The 17310-nt window shown below is 45.9% G+C and overlaps 2 protein-coding genes across 3 annotated transcripts in view; both read left to right on the forward strand.

Annotated features, from left to right (window-relative positions):
* The first annotated feature begins 11343 nt into the window (after positions 1 to 11343).
* On the forward strand, positions 11344 to 12914 carry dmrta2 (DMRT-like family A2). Its single transcript, XM_029454887.1, has 2 exons — positions 11344 to 11809; positions 12028 to 12914. Exons 1-2 carry the CDS (start codon positions 11344 to 11346, stop codon positions 12804 to 12806), a joined length of 1245 nt encoding a protein of 414 aa, XP_029310747.1. The 3' UTR covers positions 12807 to 12914.
* A 1465-nt stretch (positions 12915 to 14379) lies between these two features.
* Positions 14380 to 17310, forward strand: part of LOC115024065 (glucosidase 2 subunit beta-like) — an 88955-nt gene continuing 86024 nt past the window's right edge. For both annotated transcript variants that reach the window (XM_029455452.1, XM_029455451.1), the window contains exons 1-3: positions 14380 to 14548; positions 16243 to 16359; positions 17022 to 17117. In XM_029455452.1, coding sequence (XP_029311312.1) covers positions 14416 to 14548; positions 16243 to 16359; positions 17022 to 17117 — 346 coding nt within the window. In that variant the 5' untranslated portion in view covers positions 14380 to 14415. The remainder of the gene's footprint in view (positions 14549 to 16242; positions 16360 to 17021; positions 17118 to 17310) is intronic.

The following is a 17310-nucleotide window of genomic DNA, read 5'->3' on the forward strand; positions in this document are numbered from 1 at the left end:
AATGCATTCAATACAATCAAATGCAAGATTAATCATGTTGTATTCACAATATGTACAAACTGGAAATGTGCATATGCTAAGAGTTTAAATCTTAAAACATGCAGACATGTCATGTTAAACACAGCTTAACATAGCAACAGTGTGTACTACATTACATGTTGTTACATTCTGCTCCTACAATGGTTTACATTATGTTTGCTCACAGGACATTTTTATAGAATTTATTATTCCATTTATATTCATGCACATATTGTTGTTTGATTATCCTGATTTTAAATGACACAATGGCCGTTTCTTGTGGGAGCGCTGTCCTCTCCGAGTACCACAGAAAGCTCCTTGTTTTATTAGCTGAGCGTGTTCCTGTAGTTTCACTGTGTTGTCGGGTAAATCCACCTGTGCACAGAGAACAAACACCACACTGTGGTCGCCTTATTCTTCACATTCAAAGGTGGCAGACACTCTAGTATATACTGCACGTCGTCTCATGAACTTAATTTCATTCCGAGGAAAATGTCCTTTCAATGCAGCAGGACTGTGAGAGCAGACTGTGAGAGCGGAAACAGATACAGGTTTGTTGAGTACTAATGAAAGGTATCAAGTGTGTCAGAAACAAACAGCTGTGTTACCTGAACATCCACCTGAGTTTCTCTCTGACATAATCACATTTTGATGTGTTCCTGTTGTGTCAGGTTTTGTTGCGAGGGGGGGGGGGTTCATCTCATTTGCTGCTGGAGGAAGTGTCCTGCTGCTGTGGAGTGGTGTGATGTTTTGTTGGAGGGGGCAGCCTCAGCTTGCCTCCCCATCGGGGGGTTGAAGCACCCTGCCTGGTCTAGGAAACCAGGCCGGCCTTAATCAGACAAAGTCCAGGCACTGATTTGACAAAATAGTATTTGGGATTAGATCTTGCAGCACAAGCAAATCACAGCCGGGGTAAAAACAATTCTCCCATCGGGGGGCCGTCATCCCTTAGGGGACTCCTGGACCCCCGCCTGCCTGAGAGGATCAAAGCATGTCTTTAAGGAAAGGGACACACATTTGTCAAATTTCAGGATTAAAAACTAAACCTCCTTTTCAGAAGGAGAAGAGGAAACCTGCATTATCTTATTATCTGAACAGGCTAAAGGATAATTCCACCCACTGGTATGAGATGAATCGGTATTTAATCATTTAAACAAAATAGATGAGGAAAGTGCGTATTCCAGCCAGTGTAAGTAAAATAATAATAAATACGGAGCCGGGGGGGTAATCTGAATTTTTGAAATTGATGTCCTAATTTTGTGGCTTTAATCTCAGAGAATATTCAAGTTTCTTTCTTGTGTAAATGTACGACTTAATCTCGTAAATTCTTTTTGTTTGTTTTTAACCAACAACTTACACCATCGTAAGAGTATGTGGTCAAAAAACTAAAACACTTTTTAAAGCTAAGAAGTAGAACGCAAGTTTTTTGTCAAACTATTATTTCAAAGAAGTAATTTTAACACTCAACTAGAATCATGTGGTCATGTTTAAATTAATTCATCCCCGCTCAGCCTATTCATAGAAAGAGCTACTTAAAGGGGATTAAGCTAACTCTGGTACAGAAACAGATAAATGAATGTCAACAGGAGAGGGACGAGAATCAGACAAAAGCCACTTTAGTCTCAAAGAGCCTCTCTGCTGGTGCTGGGACATCAGAGGTCCTCTAAGCTGTCCTTTGTGTCCTTTCCTCGTACGCCGTCCACTTCTTCTCACCTGCGGCTTGTTTCTCGTCCTCTCATTAAGTCCTGATCCCAAAATTAGAAGCCCTCCAAACAGCACAAGTGACCGCACTGTGACCCTGTGTCAGGAAACACATGTTGGTGACAGCTAAGCAGCCTTGGGCCTAAAAAACTATTTATTTACCAGTGAATGGCTGACAAATACAATACATGTTGGAGGAAACGTATGGAAGTCCGTACAAAGCTGGATGAAGGTCAGGATTTTGACACCCGGTTTGTGTCCTAGCCTGGGCTAAGATTTGGGGTACTTCATCACTTCAGTTAAGTTAGGGACAGGTCGCACCTTTGGTTTAGTAATAAAAAAGTAAATATTATTTTTTAATATTTAACCCAGACTACGATCTTTCCTTTATTATTACTATTATTATTATTATTATTATTATTATTATTATTATTATTATTATTATTATTATTATTATTATTATTGACATTATTGTCATTATTATTATTATTATTATTCATATATTAATAATAATAATAATAATAATAATAATAATAATAATAATAATAAAAGTGACAGGGTTGCAGGTATGAGACAAGTTGAACTATAGTAAAATAAATGCACAAAATATTAATAATATTAATTCATGGTCTGTGGTCTAAATGTTCCAGCATATGCAGATGACGCTTCTTTGTACCTCATTGTTAACATCAGTAAATTAAATCTTTTTTCAACCAATCATTTCAGCCACTCATTCAACAACAAAGAGCTTAAATAAAGATGTAATATAATATGAAACAATAAATACAGAGCAGAAACGTGTTTTAAAGGTTAAATTCCTCACGTCCTAATCCTTCCCGTTACACGCTGACTCTCTCGCCGACCTCGTGCCAACAGCGATTACTCACTGGTGTCATTTTTTTTAAGCACTCATAGATTACACCTCGCTAGATGTACACAATTACCACACGTGTACTCATGAGATCACAGGATGGCCTTCAAAGACAAACCTGCCTTTTACCCAAACGTTCTGTCTGTAAACAGTTGTATAACTTCAATAAGGGGGACTACTTTCTCACACTCTCTAAAGCTTCATGAAGAGGACCTTAACCATAATGTGAACAATGGCGGCGATAAATTGTGTTTGAGATTCAGGCGTCATGATCAGATAATTCCCTGAAGCCTGTGAACTAAAGGTTGCAGTTCTCAGAATCTAAAGCCTGCATTGATGTTGGGACTGCAGTTGTACAACTATACAACATCTAACCGATAACAGATCATTTATCTCAGGTTTGGTAGATGCGAAGATCTTCAAAACGTTTCCCCAAGATCCACAGAGTCCCACATTTGTAAATGTTTTTGAAAAAGGTGCTTTGTTCACAGCTGTGGTCAGCACTTTATCTGTGTGATCTGCATGCAGCCAGCAGCACAGTGCAGTCTGTAGCAGTGAATAGACTGCAGTGAGCATTGTTATCAGTTCCTCTGTCTCTGCACATGACGGGCTTTGAACCACGTCCAGGTGTCGGTCCATGTAGATGCATGTTGTCAGGTTTGGTGCCAGCAGGAAACTAATCCAAACTTCACCTTCACCTGATGCCGTGCCATAAACAGTGCTTCAGTTCGAATGCCACAAGTAATGAAGCGTTGTTCTGACCCTCTGCATGACCCCGATAATGAGTGCTGTTAAAACGTTGTAATGAGTATGAGCGGATGCTTCACTCCCTCCCAGCAGCCGAGGTGCAAGGTTATTTTAGCACTTACTGTAAAACTGCAAACATGTTGCTGTTTATAAAACATCGGGTTTCACCTCAGGACCATGTTTCATGTTTTGTTGTCTTTTTGAATTTGTGGACTTTTGAATTTTTTATTCAGTGTCATGTAACCTCCTGGTTAGAGAAGTTTTGCTGCATTTTGCTTTTAGATTAAAGTCTTATTTAGTAAGAACACTGTCCAAAATAACAGCAATTAAGTTCATAAATTCATAATAAAAACAATATATTATCTAAATATTTCATTTGTAAATTGGCATATTATAAATTAATTACCTTACTTGATTAATCATATTTTTAAATCTCTGCACCGCCGTCTGACTGAAAGGTCATGTGCTGCGAGAAAAAAGCACAACAACAGGTCAAAGAAGATAAGCTGAGATAAAGATAAGAAAGTTATCTCTGTTCAACTGTAACAGGTGGAGTAACAAGTGGAGCTGGTCTTACTGGTTTCCTGTGTGGGAGGTGAACACAGGTGATGGGGCAGCAGGGCCGGCTCGGGCTGTGTTTGTGCCTCGTGGACATTTATTCCACACGTGGTTCATTTTGTGCTCCTGATTATTCCACTCACACATGAAGGTCAGATGTGTCCCGTTGGATTCAAACCAGTACAACAGAAATGTAATAAAACACATACTCAGATATTCTCATCAAAACACAGTGCACACAAGCTGATTCATGTTTCCTTTAATCTGTCAGCTCTCATCTGATGTGTGCACAGTTTGTACCAGAGACAATGTGGAACAATGTGGAACAATGTGGAACAATGTGGAACAATGTTGAACAATGTGTCAGCTCTTAGTGTCTGGAGTACTTTCCTAGAACACCCTGCAGATATGTGCAGCACTTCATCTGATAGCACCTCCTCCTGCAGACTCACCTCCTCCTGCAGACTCACCTCCTCGTAGAGACTCACCTCCTCCTGGAGACTCACCTCCTCCTGCAGACTCACCTCCTCCTGGAGACTCACCTCCTCCTGCAGACTCACCTATTCCTGGAGACTCACCTCCTCCTGCAGACTCACCTCTTCCTGGAGACTCATCTCCTCCTGCAGACTCACCTCCTCATAGAGACTCACCTCCTCCTGCAGACTCACCTCTTCCTGGAGACTCACCTCCTCCAGCATACTCACCTCCTCCTGGAGACTCACCTCCTCCTGCATGCTCACCTCCTCCTAGAGACTCACCTCCTCCTGCAGACTCACCTCTTCCTGGAGACTCACCTCCTCCTACAGACTCACCTCCTCCTGCAGACTCACCTCCTTCTGCAAACTCACCTCCTCGTAGAGACTCACCTCCTCCTGGAGACTCACCTCCTCCTGCAGACTCACCTCCTCCTGGAGACTCACCTCCTCCTGCAGACTCACCTCCTCCTGGAGACTCACCTCCTCTTAGAGACTCACCTCCTCCTGCAGGCTCACCTCCTCCTACAGACTCACCGCCTCCTAGAGACTCACCTCCTCCTGCAGACTCACCTCCTCCTGCAGGCTCACCTCCTCCTAGAGACTCACCTCCTCCTGCAGGCTCACCTCCTCCTAGAGACTCACCTCCTCCTGCAGGCTCACCTCCTCCTGCAGACTCACCACCTCCCGCAGACTCACCTCCTCCTGCAGGCTCACCTACTCGTAGAGACTCACCTCCTCCTGCAGACTCACCTCCTCCTACAGACTCACCTCCTCCTGTGACTCACCTCCTCGTAGAGACTCACCTCCTCCTGTTGACTCACCTCCTCGTAGAGACTCACCTTCTCCTGCAGACTCACCTCCTCCTGAAGACTCACCTCCTCCCGCAGACTCACCTCCTCCTGCAGACTCACCTCCTCGTAGAGACTCACCTCCTCCTACAGGCTCACCTCCTCCTGCAGACTCACCTCCTCCTACAGGCTCACCTCCTCCTACAGGCTAACCTCCTCGTAGGGACTCACCTCCTCCTGCAGACTCACCACCTCCTGCAGACTCACCTCCTCCTGTAGACTCACGCAGGCTCACCAACTCCTGCAGACTCACCTCCTCCTGCAGGCTCTCCTCCTCCTGCAGACTCACCTCCTCCTGCAGACTCACATCCTCCTGTAGACTCACGCAGGCTCACCAACTCCTGCAGACTCACCTCCTCCTGCAGGCTCTCCTCCTCCTGCAGACTCACCTCCTCCTGCATGCTCTCCTCCTCCTGCAGACTCACCTCCTCCTGCAGACTCACCTCCTTCTACAGACTAACCTCCTCCTGCAGGCTCAACTCCTCCTGCAGGCTCACGCAGGCTCACCACCTCCTGCAGGCTCACCTCCTTCTACAGACTCACCTCCTCCTGCAGACACACCTCCTCCTGCAGGCTCAACTCCTCCTGCAGGCTCACCACCTCCTGCATGCTCACCTCCTCCTTCTACAGACTCACCTTCTCCTGCAGGTTCACCTCCTCCTGTAGACTCACACAGGCTCACCTCCTCCTACAGGCTCACCTCCTTCTGCAGGCTCACCACCTCCTGCAGGCTCACCTCCTTCTACAGACTCACCTCCTCCTGCAGGCTCACCTCCTTCTGCAGGCTCACCACCTCCTGCAGGCTCACCTCCTTCTACAGACTCACCTCCTTCTACAGACTAACCTCCTCCTGCAGGCTCAACTCCTCCTGCAGGCTCACGCAGGCTCACCACCTCCTGCAGGCTCACCTCCTTCTACAGACTCACCTCCTCCTATAGAGTCACCTCCTCCTGCAGGCTCAACTCCTCCTGCAGGCTCACCACCTCCTGCATGCTCACCTCCTCCTTCTACAGACTCACCTTCTCCTGCAGGTTCACCTCCTCCTGTAGACTCACACAGGCTCACCTCCTCCTACAGGCTCACCTCCTTCTGCAGGCTCACCACCTCCTGCAGGCTCACCTCCTCCTGCAGGCTCTCCTCCTCCTGCAGACTCACCTCCTCCTGCAGACTCACATCCTCCTGTAGACTCACGCAGGCTCACCAACTCCTGCAGACTCACCTCCTCCTGCAGGCTCTCCTCCTCCTGCAGACTCACCTCCTCCTGCAGGCTCTCCTCCTCCTGCAGGCTCAACTCCTCCTGCAGGCTCACGCAGGCTCACCACCTCCTGCAGGCTCACCTCCTTCTACAGACTCACCTCCTCCTGCAGACTCACCTCCTCCTGCAGGCTCAACTCCTCCTGCAGGCTCACCACCTCCTGCATGCTCACCTCCTCCTTCTACAGACTCACCTCCTCCTACAGGCTCACCTCCTTCTGCAGGCTCACCACCTCCTGCAGGCTCACCTCCTTCTACAGACTCACCTCCTCCTGCAGGCTCAACTGCACTCATTATGACAAGAACACACAGATTTGGTTGCCTCTCGAACATCAGAGAGAATATTCTTTCCTCTGATCCTTCCTGAAGCTCACAGCTGGAGGAAATCTTCACAGCAAACACAAATTCAGCACGAGGACGTCGACAGATCCTGTAAACAAGTCTTTGGAGGTCTGATTGTTTGATTATTTGTATATGAGGATGAGGACAGGGAGAATCTCCCTTTCAGTAGCTAACAGTTAATCTGAAACAATCAATACAGAAGCTCTTTTTAAATCTACATACATGTACAAATAAATCATACAAAACTAATATTTTGCATGTGTCACCTCTGACATATTCACTAAAGTGCATCTTCGTATTTGCAGAGAAAGTTCTTTCCCACGTTGTGTCTATCATTAACATCCATTTCCTCGTCAGAGTCTGTCAAGTGGCACATCTTTAAGAAACAAACACACACTTAGAAACTTGATTCTTTAAATCCTTCACAGAGGGATGTGCTCGTCTGCCACTAAGTTATGCATTGTTGAGTTCTCCTCGCTAGTGTATCGTTAAATAAAGAAGGAAACAGAAAGAGCCGGGCGAGGAACTGTCGGGTTAAAGCTCAACGTAGACATTCACTGGCACCTGACCTGAAACCTTTCAAAGTACTAATGTCCGTCCCCCCCCCCCCGTCCCCCCCCCCCCCCCCCCACACACACACACACACGTAATTAGCACTTAAAGCACCTAAATGCCTGCACACTCACACACACAGTGAGCCAGTATGTAGAAGTGAACCTGCATCTCTTTACAGATGCACTGTGTTGATGCAGATGTAATATGCATGATTAAAACACACACACACACACACACACACACACACACACACACACACACACACACACACACACACACACACACACACACGGGCTGTGTTTGGCCCTGCATTGTTCCCTGGCAGTGAGGCGCTGCCGGGCTAAGTGAGGGGCCCTGATGGATACCTAGCAGACTCAGACCACCAGTAAAGCTGTGTGTGTGTGTGTGTGTGTGTGTGTGTGGTGGGGGGGGGTCCCTGAATAGGGGATCAGAAGATGGCAGAAGATAGAGAGGAAGGGGAAAGGAGGGAAATCTATTGTCCTGTGTATTCAAATGCACAGGTGTGTGTATGAGTGTAATGTGGATGCATGGCCTGTAATAATAATATGTCAGCTATCTTTACACAATTATTTCCATCCACAAATATTTCAAACAGAAGAACAGAATAGCATTATGAACATTTTTAATTAAAGTGAATTATACCACAATGATCCCTGCAATCAAAGGAACAAAACTCTGCCTCCATGTTTCCGTGTGGATGTTTGCAGCTCAAAGCTCCCGGTCTGATCTCCAGAGGAACATGTGAGAATATTTGTAACTTCTGCTGCAGGCGTCGTAAATAGAGGCAGCAGCAGGCGCGAAAATAAAACCAGGAATGATCTTAAACTAAACTAAAAGCAGGGCCACACATGGAGCACACATCAGCTGTGTCTGTCTTTCTGTTTATTTATACAATATAAATATTCATATAAAGGTGGCTGTAAAGGATGGAGCTGCTGATCACAGCATCAGTGGTGGTCATCCACCCGTCAGGACAGATGAGAGAGTAAACACATGAAGGGGACGACCCTGCTGAAGGGCAGGAATCTGTAACCTGAGAGCTGGCTGTTCCCAAACAATGGAGACAAGTCTTTACTGTGACTCAGAGCAACATGATCTTCAGCCTTCCTGGGCAACAATCACTGTGACAGTATATTATAAAATATACAAGTTACCATGATTTACTGATTCTGCCCCCCCCCCTGACAGTGGGAGACAGAATCAGGTTTAGTGAGATGTGTTGTAGATTCTCAGCCACCTCGCTCCAGATAAGCAGCGGCTCTGATAAAGCCCGGTGCTCTGAGGCTCACGGCTGTGATGAAACACCAAACCTGACATGAGCAGATCTGCTCAGAACACAATTGAGACACTGTCTACTCCAACTGCACCTCCTCTAACCCCATCCTTGTGTGATGCGGAAACAGACCGTAGAACTGGACCAAAGGTTTTCTATAATGCAGAGTATGTGCTAGCTGTTCTGTGTATTTGATTAAGAGTAGAAATTAGCTTGTCTAGAGGTGAACCTGATCGGGTCTGAAGGCACTTTGAAGTAATCCTGACACCAACAGAAGAGAGTTAGGGAGCAAATATAACATATAGCTAATATAAGCTTTAACCCAAAATCCAATTCAAACAGTGTTTTTGTCCCATTCTCCTCCTCAGGGTCATTAGAAGTAAGAGTGAAACCTTTCTAAAGCTCAATATACATATTATATAGTACATAATATACATAGTGACACACATTTACACAACAGCATCCTGCAGATAAAAGCTCGACCTGCTCCATAAACGTTCTGTATAACAATCCAGGAGAGAGCAGCTTCATGTGCCTTCCACAGAGATGAAATGATAAACACTGCATGTGCCATGTATTTATGTTTTTAGCATTCTGTGTTGATGGATGCATCTCAAATGATGTCCTGCACAGCTGCAGCTAACCCCTGCCCATCACCACTGTGGAACATCTAAATGGACTGTTTTTATAAAGCGCTTTTCCAATCTTTGCGATAACTCTGTTGTAACTCTGCATGCCTTTGTTACACACATACATACATATGCTGTGTTTGCTTGTGCACATGCATTACATCTGCATCCATTACTCCTGTCTTACATCTGCATCCATTACTCCTGACTTACATCTCCATTCATTACTCTTGTCTTACATCTCCATCCATTACTTCTGTCTTACATCTCCATCCATTACTCCTGTCTTACATCTCCATCCATTACTCCAGTCTTACGTCTGCATCCATTACTCCCGTTTTACATCTGCATCCATTACTCCTGTCTTACATCTGCATCTATTACTCCCGTCTTACATCTGCATCCATTGCTCCTGTCTTACATCCACATCCATTACTCCTGTCTTACATCTGCATCCATTACTCCTGACTTACATCTCCATTTATTACTCTTGTCTTACATCTCCATCGAATTACTCCCGTCTTACATCTGCATCCATTACTCCTGTCTTACATCTCCATCCATTACTCCTGTCTTACATCTGCATCCGTTACTCCTGTCTTACATCTGCATCCATTACTCCTGTCTTACATCTGCATCCATTACTCCTGTCTTACATCTCCATCCGTTACTCCTGTCTTACATCTCCATCCGTTACTCCTGTCTTACATCTCCATCCATTACTCCTGTCTTACATCTGCATCCATTACTCCTGTCTTACATCTCCATCCGTTACTCCTGTCTTACATCTGCATCCATTACTCCTGTCTTACATCTGCATCCATCACTCCTGTCTTACATCTGCATCAATCACTCCTGTCTTACATCTCCATTCATCACTCCAGTCTTACATCTGCATCTATTACTCCTGTCTTACATTACATCTATTACTCCTGTCTTACATCTGCATCCATCACTCCATCACTCCTGTTTTACATCTGCATCCATTACTCCTGTCTTACATCTGCATCCATTACTCCTGTCTTACATCTGCATCCATCACTCACATCTGCTGTCATCATAAAACTGTTGGACACATCTCTGGACACTTTTGCAGGGAATAGAGAACAGTGTAAATGCATGTCTGACAGTGCAGTGTCTCCCCAGGTGCCTGGCTGCCTCTGTGTTTGTCACGCTCATGCTGTTTATCTGTGTAATAACAGTCAATCTGCTGCGTGTAACTGGATCCGGTTTGAATGCACAGAAATGAATGAAACATGTGACAAGCTGTGATTAGTGATGCGCCTCTCACGCTGGCTGTCTGTTGACAGATGGCTCTTTTGTCAAGCTAATTTGTTGAACAGAATAACCAGGTAGATAATTACCTGTTGCTTTTGTGGCTATTAGGCCCATTGTTGTGTTAACAGCCTTACTAATGCTGAATATTCATCGCTCAGTAGGGCAGCCACCGAGGCTCATTGTATGAAGCTGACCTGAGGCAACATGGTGTGTCTCAAGTCAAAGTGTATTAACAGGTACACAAACACATGCATCCTAAAGAACATGATGTGTGCAGTCAGTGACACCACTGCATACACAACATAAAGAGCGCACATGTTAAAGACTCAAAACAAAGAACATGTTGTAACTTTCTGTCCTCTTTGGAAAAAAGTTTTCTTTCTTCTTCCTAATTGAACAAAGCAACACGTTGTGACTGATGATGCATATTAAACATACAACACTTCATGTGATTTTGAATATAATTCCCTGCAGATCTCAGTTTAAATGTCGTACAAAGTGTTGTCCTGGGAGGCCTCACTTTTTCTGAACCTGCAGCTGCCTGTAGGCTCGGGAGCATCAGATTAGAGCACTACTCATCCGGGATACAAACAAACATGATCGGGTGTTGGGAGGCTGCAGAGGAAAGGGGAGTGCCGGGTGTTGTATTTCATGTCCCAGCACCTGGAGGAGCCTCTTAAGGGCGCTGCTCCAGGGACCAGTGGCAGTCAGTCACTCAGAGGAGCTGCACCACTGAGTATTAACAGTGCTGGACTTTAACACTTGGTGTGTAATGGAGAGCAGGATCACACCGCTCGGCCTGGCCGGGCACAGAGCCAGCCCACTCGGAGGTTTGCATGTTCCCCCGTCTCTCCTGCGCCCCCCGCCTCTCTTCCTCCGGGCCTGTAACCCGGCTCTGGAGAGGGGGTACCCCCGCACCCCGAAGTGCGCCAGATGCAGAAACCACGGTGTGGTGTCCGCGCTAAAAGGCCACAAGCGCTTCTGTCGCTGGAGAGACTGCGTGTGCGCAAAGTGCACGCTGATAGCGGAGAGGCAGCGCGTGATGGCCGCGCAGGTGGCTCTGAGGAGGCAGCAAGCCCAGGAGGAGTGCGAGGCTCGGGAGCTCCTGCTTATGTACCCCGGGGGCTCCGGAGTCAGTGCCGGGGAGACAGGAGCCCCTCAGGCGGCACCGGCTGCTAGCAGCAGCACTCCAACTGCTCACAGGGTCAATGTGTTTGGAGCAGAGAACCACAAATATGGTGAGTTAGAAACACAAAGGTGTACCATCTTCTGTCTAAATAGGAAATGATTCTTCCATCACTTACTATAAATGATTTGAATTAAGTCAGATATACTTATTATAGTTTATTTGCAGTTCGTGTTCCATTCAAGTTACTGCTAAATACAAGAAGCATATATCATTTACTTTGAAATACTTTTACGCACACGTGATTTTAAACCAGCTGTTTCCTTTCAGATGACAAACTGAGCAAGTACAATTTGTACAGTGGGTTCATGGGTTGCCCCCTGTTTGCCCCACACACCGCACGGCTGCTCTCTGCAGCTGAGCAGAGAGACGTGTCTCCAAACAAGGACAGCCGCACTTCACTGAACGATGAAAGTCCATCCCCGGTGTCTGACCAGCGCTCAGAACACACAGAGAGTCCGCACAGGTCACTCTCCTCCTCGGATCCGGAGTCAGGCAGCGAGTCGGAGAAACCCGGGGACTTCCGAAGTCTGGACCGGGACCCTACCGACATCATGGCCAAGATCTTCCCCCACCAGAGGCGGGACACCCTGGAGTCTATGGTGAGGACGTGTAAAGGTGACCTAGTCAGGTCCATTGAGCTGGTGCTGAGCTCCAAGGAGAACAAACTGGACACTGAAGGCTCGTCTCTGTCTAAGCATCCTTCTGTCGGGCTGCCTGCAGCGCTCGGTGCTCTGGGGAACAGGTCTGCCTTCTCCCCGCTGCACATGCCGCCGCCGACTGCCGGGGGGGACGCTCTGTTCGGGCTCAGCCCCCGCCTCGGTGTCAGCCCCCTCCGGCTGACCTACTCCTCTGCAAACGGTGGTATGGCAGGTTTTATGTCACCGTACATGACCTCTGGACTGATGCCAGTGTTTCCACTGCGGCCTCCCCTGGACACATACTCCTTCCCGGGTATGATCCGGGACCTTTCTTACCTGCAGAGCAAGGAGTCCCTGTGCAGCACGGGCCTGTACACGAGACTCAGCAGTGACAAAGGACTGAATTAAAATATGATTCTTAAATGGTCAGATGTAATGTTCAAGGGCCTGTTCAAGTCAGTTTATTTTTTATCCTGTACAAGTTGTAAATATTGTTTATTATTAATAAAGTTATAAAACCAGCTCTTGTTTAGTTTATGCCTTTGTGCCAATAATATCTTTGTATATATGTGTGTTTCAGGTTCACTGTAGTTAGTTCATTACATTACAGGTCATTTAGCAGACGATTTACAGTGAACTAACTACAGGGAGAGTTTGGAGCAGCTCAGGGTGAAGGTGTGTGTGTGTGTGTGTGTGTGGTACGGCTTCCAAATACAACACCGGAAGGTTGTGAGTTCAACACCAGGGCTGCACCATTGAGCCCCTGAACAACTTAAACCAGAGAGACTGTCTGTAGTGAGTTCACTGTAAGTCTGGATAAGAGTGTCTGCTAAATGACCAATAATGTGTGTGTCCATGTGTATAAATGTGCATGTATGTATCTCTCTATCTATCTTCCCACAACATATTTGAATAAAGAATCTTATCTTCATTAGGGCTATAGTGCTGTACAGTTAAAGTGTCACCATGTAGTGAATGATTACTTTCACTCTTGCGTAGTGTCAGAACCATCTGACATTATTATTGGTTTTCTAAAGTCAAAAGCTAGTTAAATAAAGATACATAAAACAAACAAGACAGCAATGCATTAAATCCATACAGGCAGGTTGTGATCAGTACATGTAAAGGCAGAACCACTTTTAACAGTTTGGATAATATGGCACACATGTGTTAACTTGTTACCATCAGAAATGCACTCATTAAATATATGTGATACATCTGTAGATAGACATTGTGAAATAAAGATGAAAAGGGATGATGTCTTTGTGGTTAAACTTCTGCTCATTCAGCTGGAGAGTTTCATGACTTCATCTTTAATAACAACTAACAAGTGTTTTTATTATCGATTAATCTGCTGATTATTTTTTCAAATACTAGTATAGTGGGAAACGCCCATCAGAGGGCAATGCGATGTCTTAATATATCTTAATCTGATATAAACTCCATAATTAACAGCTCTTTCTGACATTATTGCATGAAAAATTACTTCAACAATTAATCCATTATCCAAATAGTTGTATTCGAGATTTCTGTCTCACTTTTCTTCTCCCTCTCCTTCTCTGTACTTTGTGTTTATTTGATGAGAAGTTACTCTATTTGTACTTTATTTCTTTGTTTCATAATTCACTGTTGAAGCTGTTCGTGTGTTATCGTTGGTATTTGATGATAGTCTCCTGAATATTACAGAGCCATGTTAGTGATCAGTAACACCTGAGCTCGTGCTGCTGCTGCATCACGTTACCCGACATGCATCTGTGACAGTCTGTGAGTGATCATGCGAACACATTACACACACATGAACTAACGTTACTTTTGCAACAATAAAAAGCTCGCACATTGCGAGTCTGTGCATTTTAAAAAGGTCGATAAAGTCTGAATCAGGAACGTGAGCAACATGCTCCCTCGTGATTGGTCATCAGAGTCATTCGCGGCTCGAATTAAAGCCAATGGGAAGGCTCAGAAACGTCACGAGACCGTATGTTTGAGGAAGTGAGGACATGTCTACTTTAAATGCTGGATGTTTGAAACGGGTGTGAGCGGGTTCTTGTCTTCTGACATGCGTCTCCACATCAGTCTGACTTTCATTATTACCATCACCGCGAGCTGCGGTACTGCAGACTCCCGGAAGATCAGAGGGATATCTCCGTCCTGTAAGTTCCCCGTGATGTTCCCGTGATGTTCCCGTGACTGTCCTCCTGCAGCTAGCTAATGTGCAATGTGTCTCTCAGAGTTTAGCCCGGTGTCCCTCAGAGTTTACAGCATTTAGCCCGGTGTCCCTCAGAGTTTAGCCCGGTGTCCCTCAGAGTTTAGCCCGGTGTCCCTCAGAGTTTAGCCCGGTGTCCCTCAGGTTTAGCCCGGTGTCCCTCAGAGTTTAGCCAGGTGTGCCTCAGAGTTTAGCCCGGTGTCCCTCAGAGTTTAGCCAGGTGTCCCTCAGAGTTTAGCCCGGTGTCCCTCAGAGTTTAGCCCGGTGTCCCTCAGAGTTTAGCCAGGTGTCCCTCAGAGTTTAGCCCGGTGTCCCTCAGAGTTTAGCCAGGTGTCCCTCAGAGTTTAGCCAGGTGTCCCTCAGAGTTTAGCCAGGTGTCCCTCAGAGTTTAGCCCGGTGTCCCTCAGAGTTTAGCCAGGCGTCCCTCAGAGTTTAGCCAGGTGTCCCTCAGAGTTTAGCCAGGTGTCCCTCAGAGTTTAGCCCGGTGTCCCTCAGAGTTTAGCCAGGCGTCCCTCAGAGTTTAGCCAGGTGTCCCTCAGAGTTTAGCCAGGTGTCCCTCAGAGTTTAGCCAGGTGTCCCTCAGAGTTTAGCCAGGTGTCCCTCAGAGTTTAGCCAGGTGTCCCTCAGAGTTTACAGAATTTAGCCCGGTGTCCCTCAGAGTTTAGCCCGGTGTCCCTCAGAGTTTACAGAATTTAGCCCGGTGTCCCTCAGAGTTTAGCCCGGTGTCTCTCAGAGTTTAGCCCGGTGTCCCTCAGAGTTTAGCCCGGTGTCCCTCAGAGTTTACAGAATTTAGCCCGGTGTCCCTCAGAGTTTAGCCCGGTGTCTCTCAGAGTTTAGCCCGGTGTCCCTCAGAGTTTAGCCCGGTGTCTCTCAGAGTTTAGCCCGGTGTCCCTCAGAGTTTAGCCCGGTGTCCCTCAGAGTTTAGCCCGGTGTCCCTCAGAGTTTAGCCAGGTGTCCCTCAGAGTTTAGCCCGGTGTCCCTCAGAGTTTAGCCAGGTGTCCCTCAGAGTTTAGCCAGGTGTCCCTCAGAGTTTAGCCAGGTGTCCCTCAGAGTTTAGCCAGGTGTCCCTCAGAGTTTAGCCAGGTGTCCCTCAGAGTTTAGCCAGGTGTCCCTCAGAGTTTAGCCAGGTGTCCCTCAGAGTTTACAGAATTTAGCCCGGTGTCCCTCAGAGTTTAGCCCGGTGTCTCTCAGAGTTTAGCCCGGTGTCCCTCAGAGTTTAGCCCGGTGTCCCTCAGAGTTTAGCCCGGTGTCCCTCAGAGTTTAGCCCGGTGTCCCTCAGAGCTGAGCCCGGTCCTCAGCCTCACTGCACGGTGTCAGTAGCTCTAGTTATGATGACTGAATGTTATTATAGCGTCTACTCTTTTGTATGTTCATATGTTGTGTAACCGCACGTGCTGAAGGTGTCATCCTGCACACAGTTTGTAACAAAGTATGTTGCAGGAGGCTTCACATCACAGAAATCTTCTTCTCTCACTTCTTTTTAGTTGTAGTACTCGTGTCTAGTCTTTCTGTGTTCTCATGTTCTGTATGTGGAGAAGCTTCATGTTTCTTCACACTCTGGACTCTACATGTTGTAGATGCCTTTTTGTTTGGTCACTGTGTGCACATCATGTCGTAATATGTTTTTATATTGTGTGACAGACAAGCGTTTCTACAGGGAGAGGAAGTCCTTTCTGTGCATCGATGGCTCCAAGATGATCCCCTTTGAGCAGGTGAACGATGACTACTGCGACTGTGAGGACGGCTCTGATGAACCAGGTACCAGCTGGAGCTGTTTTTTAATTTTCCTTCAATGTCACACGGTACAATACAGTAAACACTGAACATGTATACAGTTCTGCACAGAAGAAAAACATGAAGCCTATCAATACCAAAACTGGGCCCCTATACGCAGCCGTATAGTACAGTAACAAACTAAAGGTTCGGTGCTGAGACATCGTCAGGTTCTCACGCTCTCCGTGCAAAGTGACCGCGAAGAACCAGGAGTACGTCCGTCCTCTGCACACGTCTGCTGCTGGACTCCCAGCGTCACCACACCTGTATCCATTCAGTATGTGATGACTTCCACGAGGAAATCATTCTAACATAGTTAAACTATTCAACTGAGAACAAACTGACTTTGATCACAAACATAATTCTGTGCTTAAGCCATTTGTCTGAATGTGTGAAACAGAACATTCTCTTTGTGTTTCACATCTTGTTTTGATGAGTTGAGCCATGCAGCAGTGATCAGTGTAAACGTGATAAATCTGAGACCTTGTTAATGTTATATATTATTTCAGTATCCAGTAAATCCAAGATGACGTCTTTAAGTTGATCGACTAATGGTTCAGCTCTGAATAAATGTATTAAATTCATTTTATTTAGGTATCATATGTTTAGATTAATGTGATGCATGGCTGACCTCTGACCCCATGTAGGCACCTCCGCCTGTCCTCGTGGCCGGTTCTACTGCACCAACCTGAGTTTCCGGCCACACTACATCCCATCATCTCGAGTCAATGATGGCATCTGTGGTGAGGCTTTTCATACTGGAGGAACTAATAATAATAATAATAATAATAATAATAATAATAATAATAATTACAATAATAATAATAATTACAATAACTTTAGTAAACTCCACTGACCGGAGGTTTTATTTCTGAAGTTTTAAACTAAATTCAATTTGTGTTTCACAAGGAATTCATATTAACATGAAGTTAACAT

The sequence above is a fragment of the Cottoperca gobio genome, chromosome 18 (genome assembly GCF_900634415.1).
Source record: "Cottoperca gobio chromosome 18, fCotGob3.1, whole genome shotgun sequence".
NCBI classification, from domain to species: domain Eukaryota; kingdom Metazoa; phylum Chordata; class Actinopteri; order Perciformes; family Bovichtidae; genus Cottoperca; species Cottoperca gobio.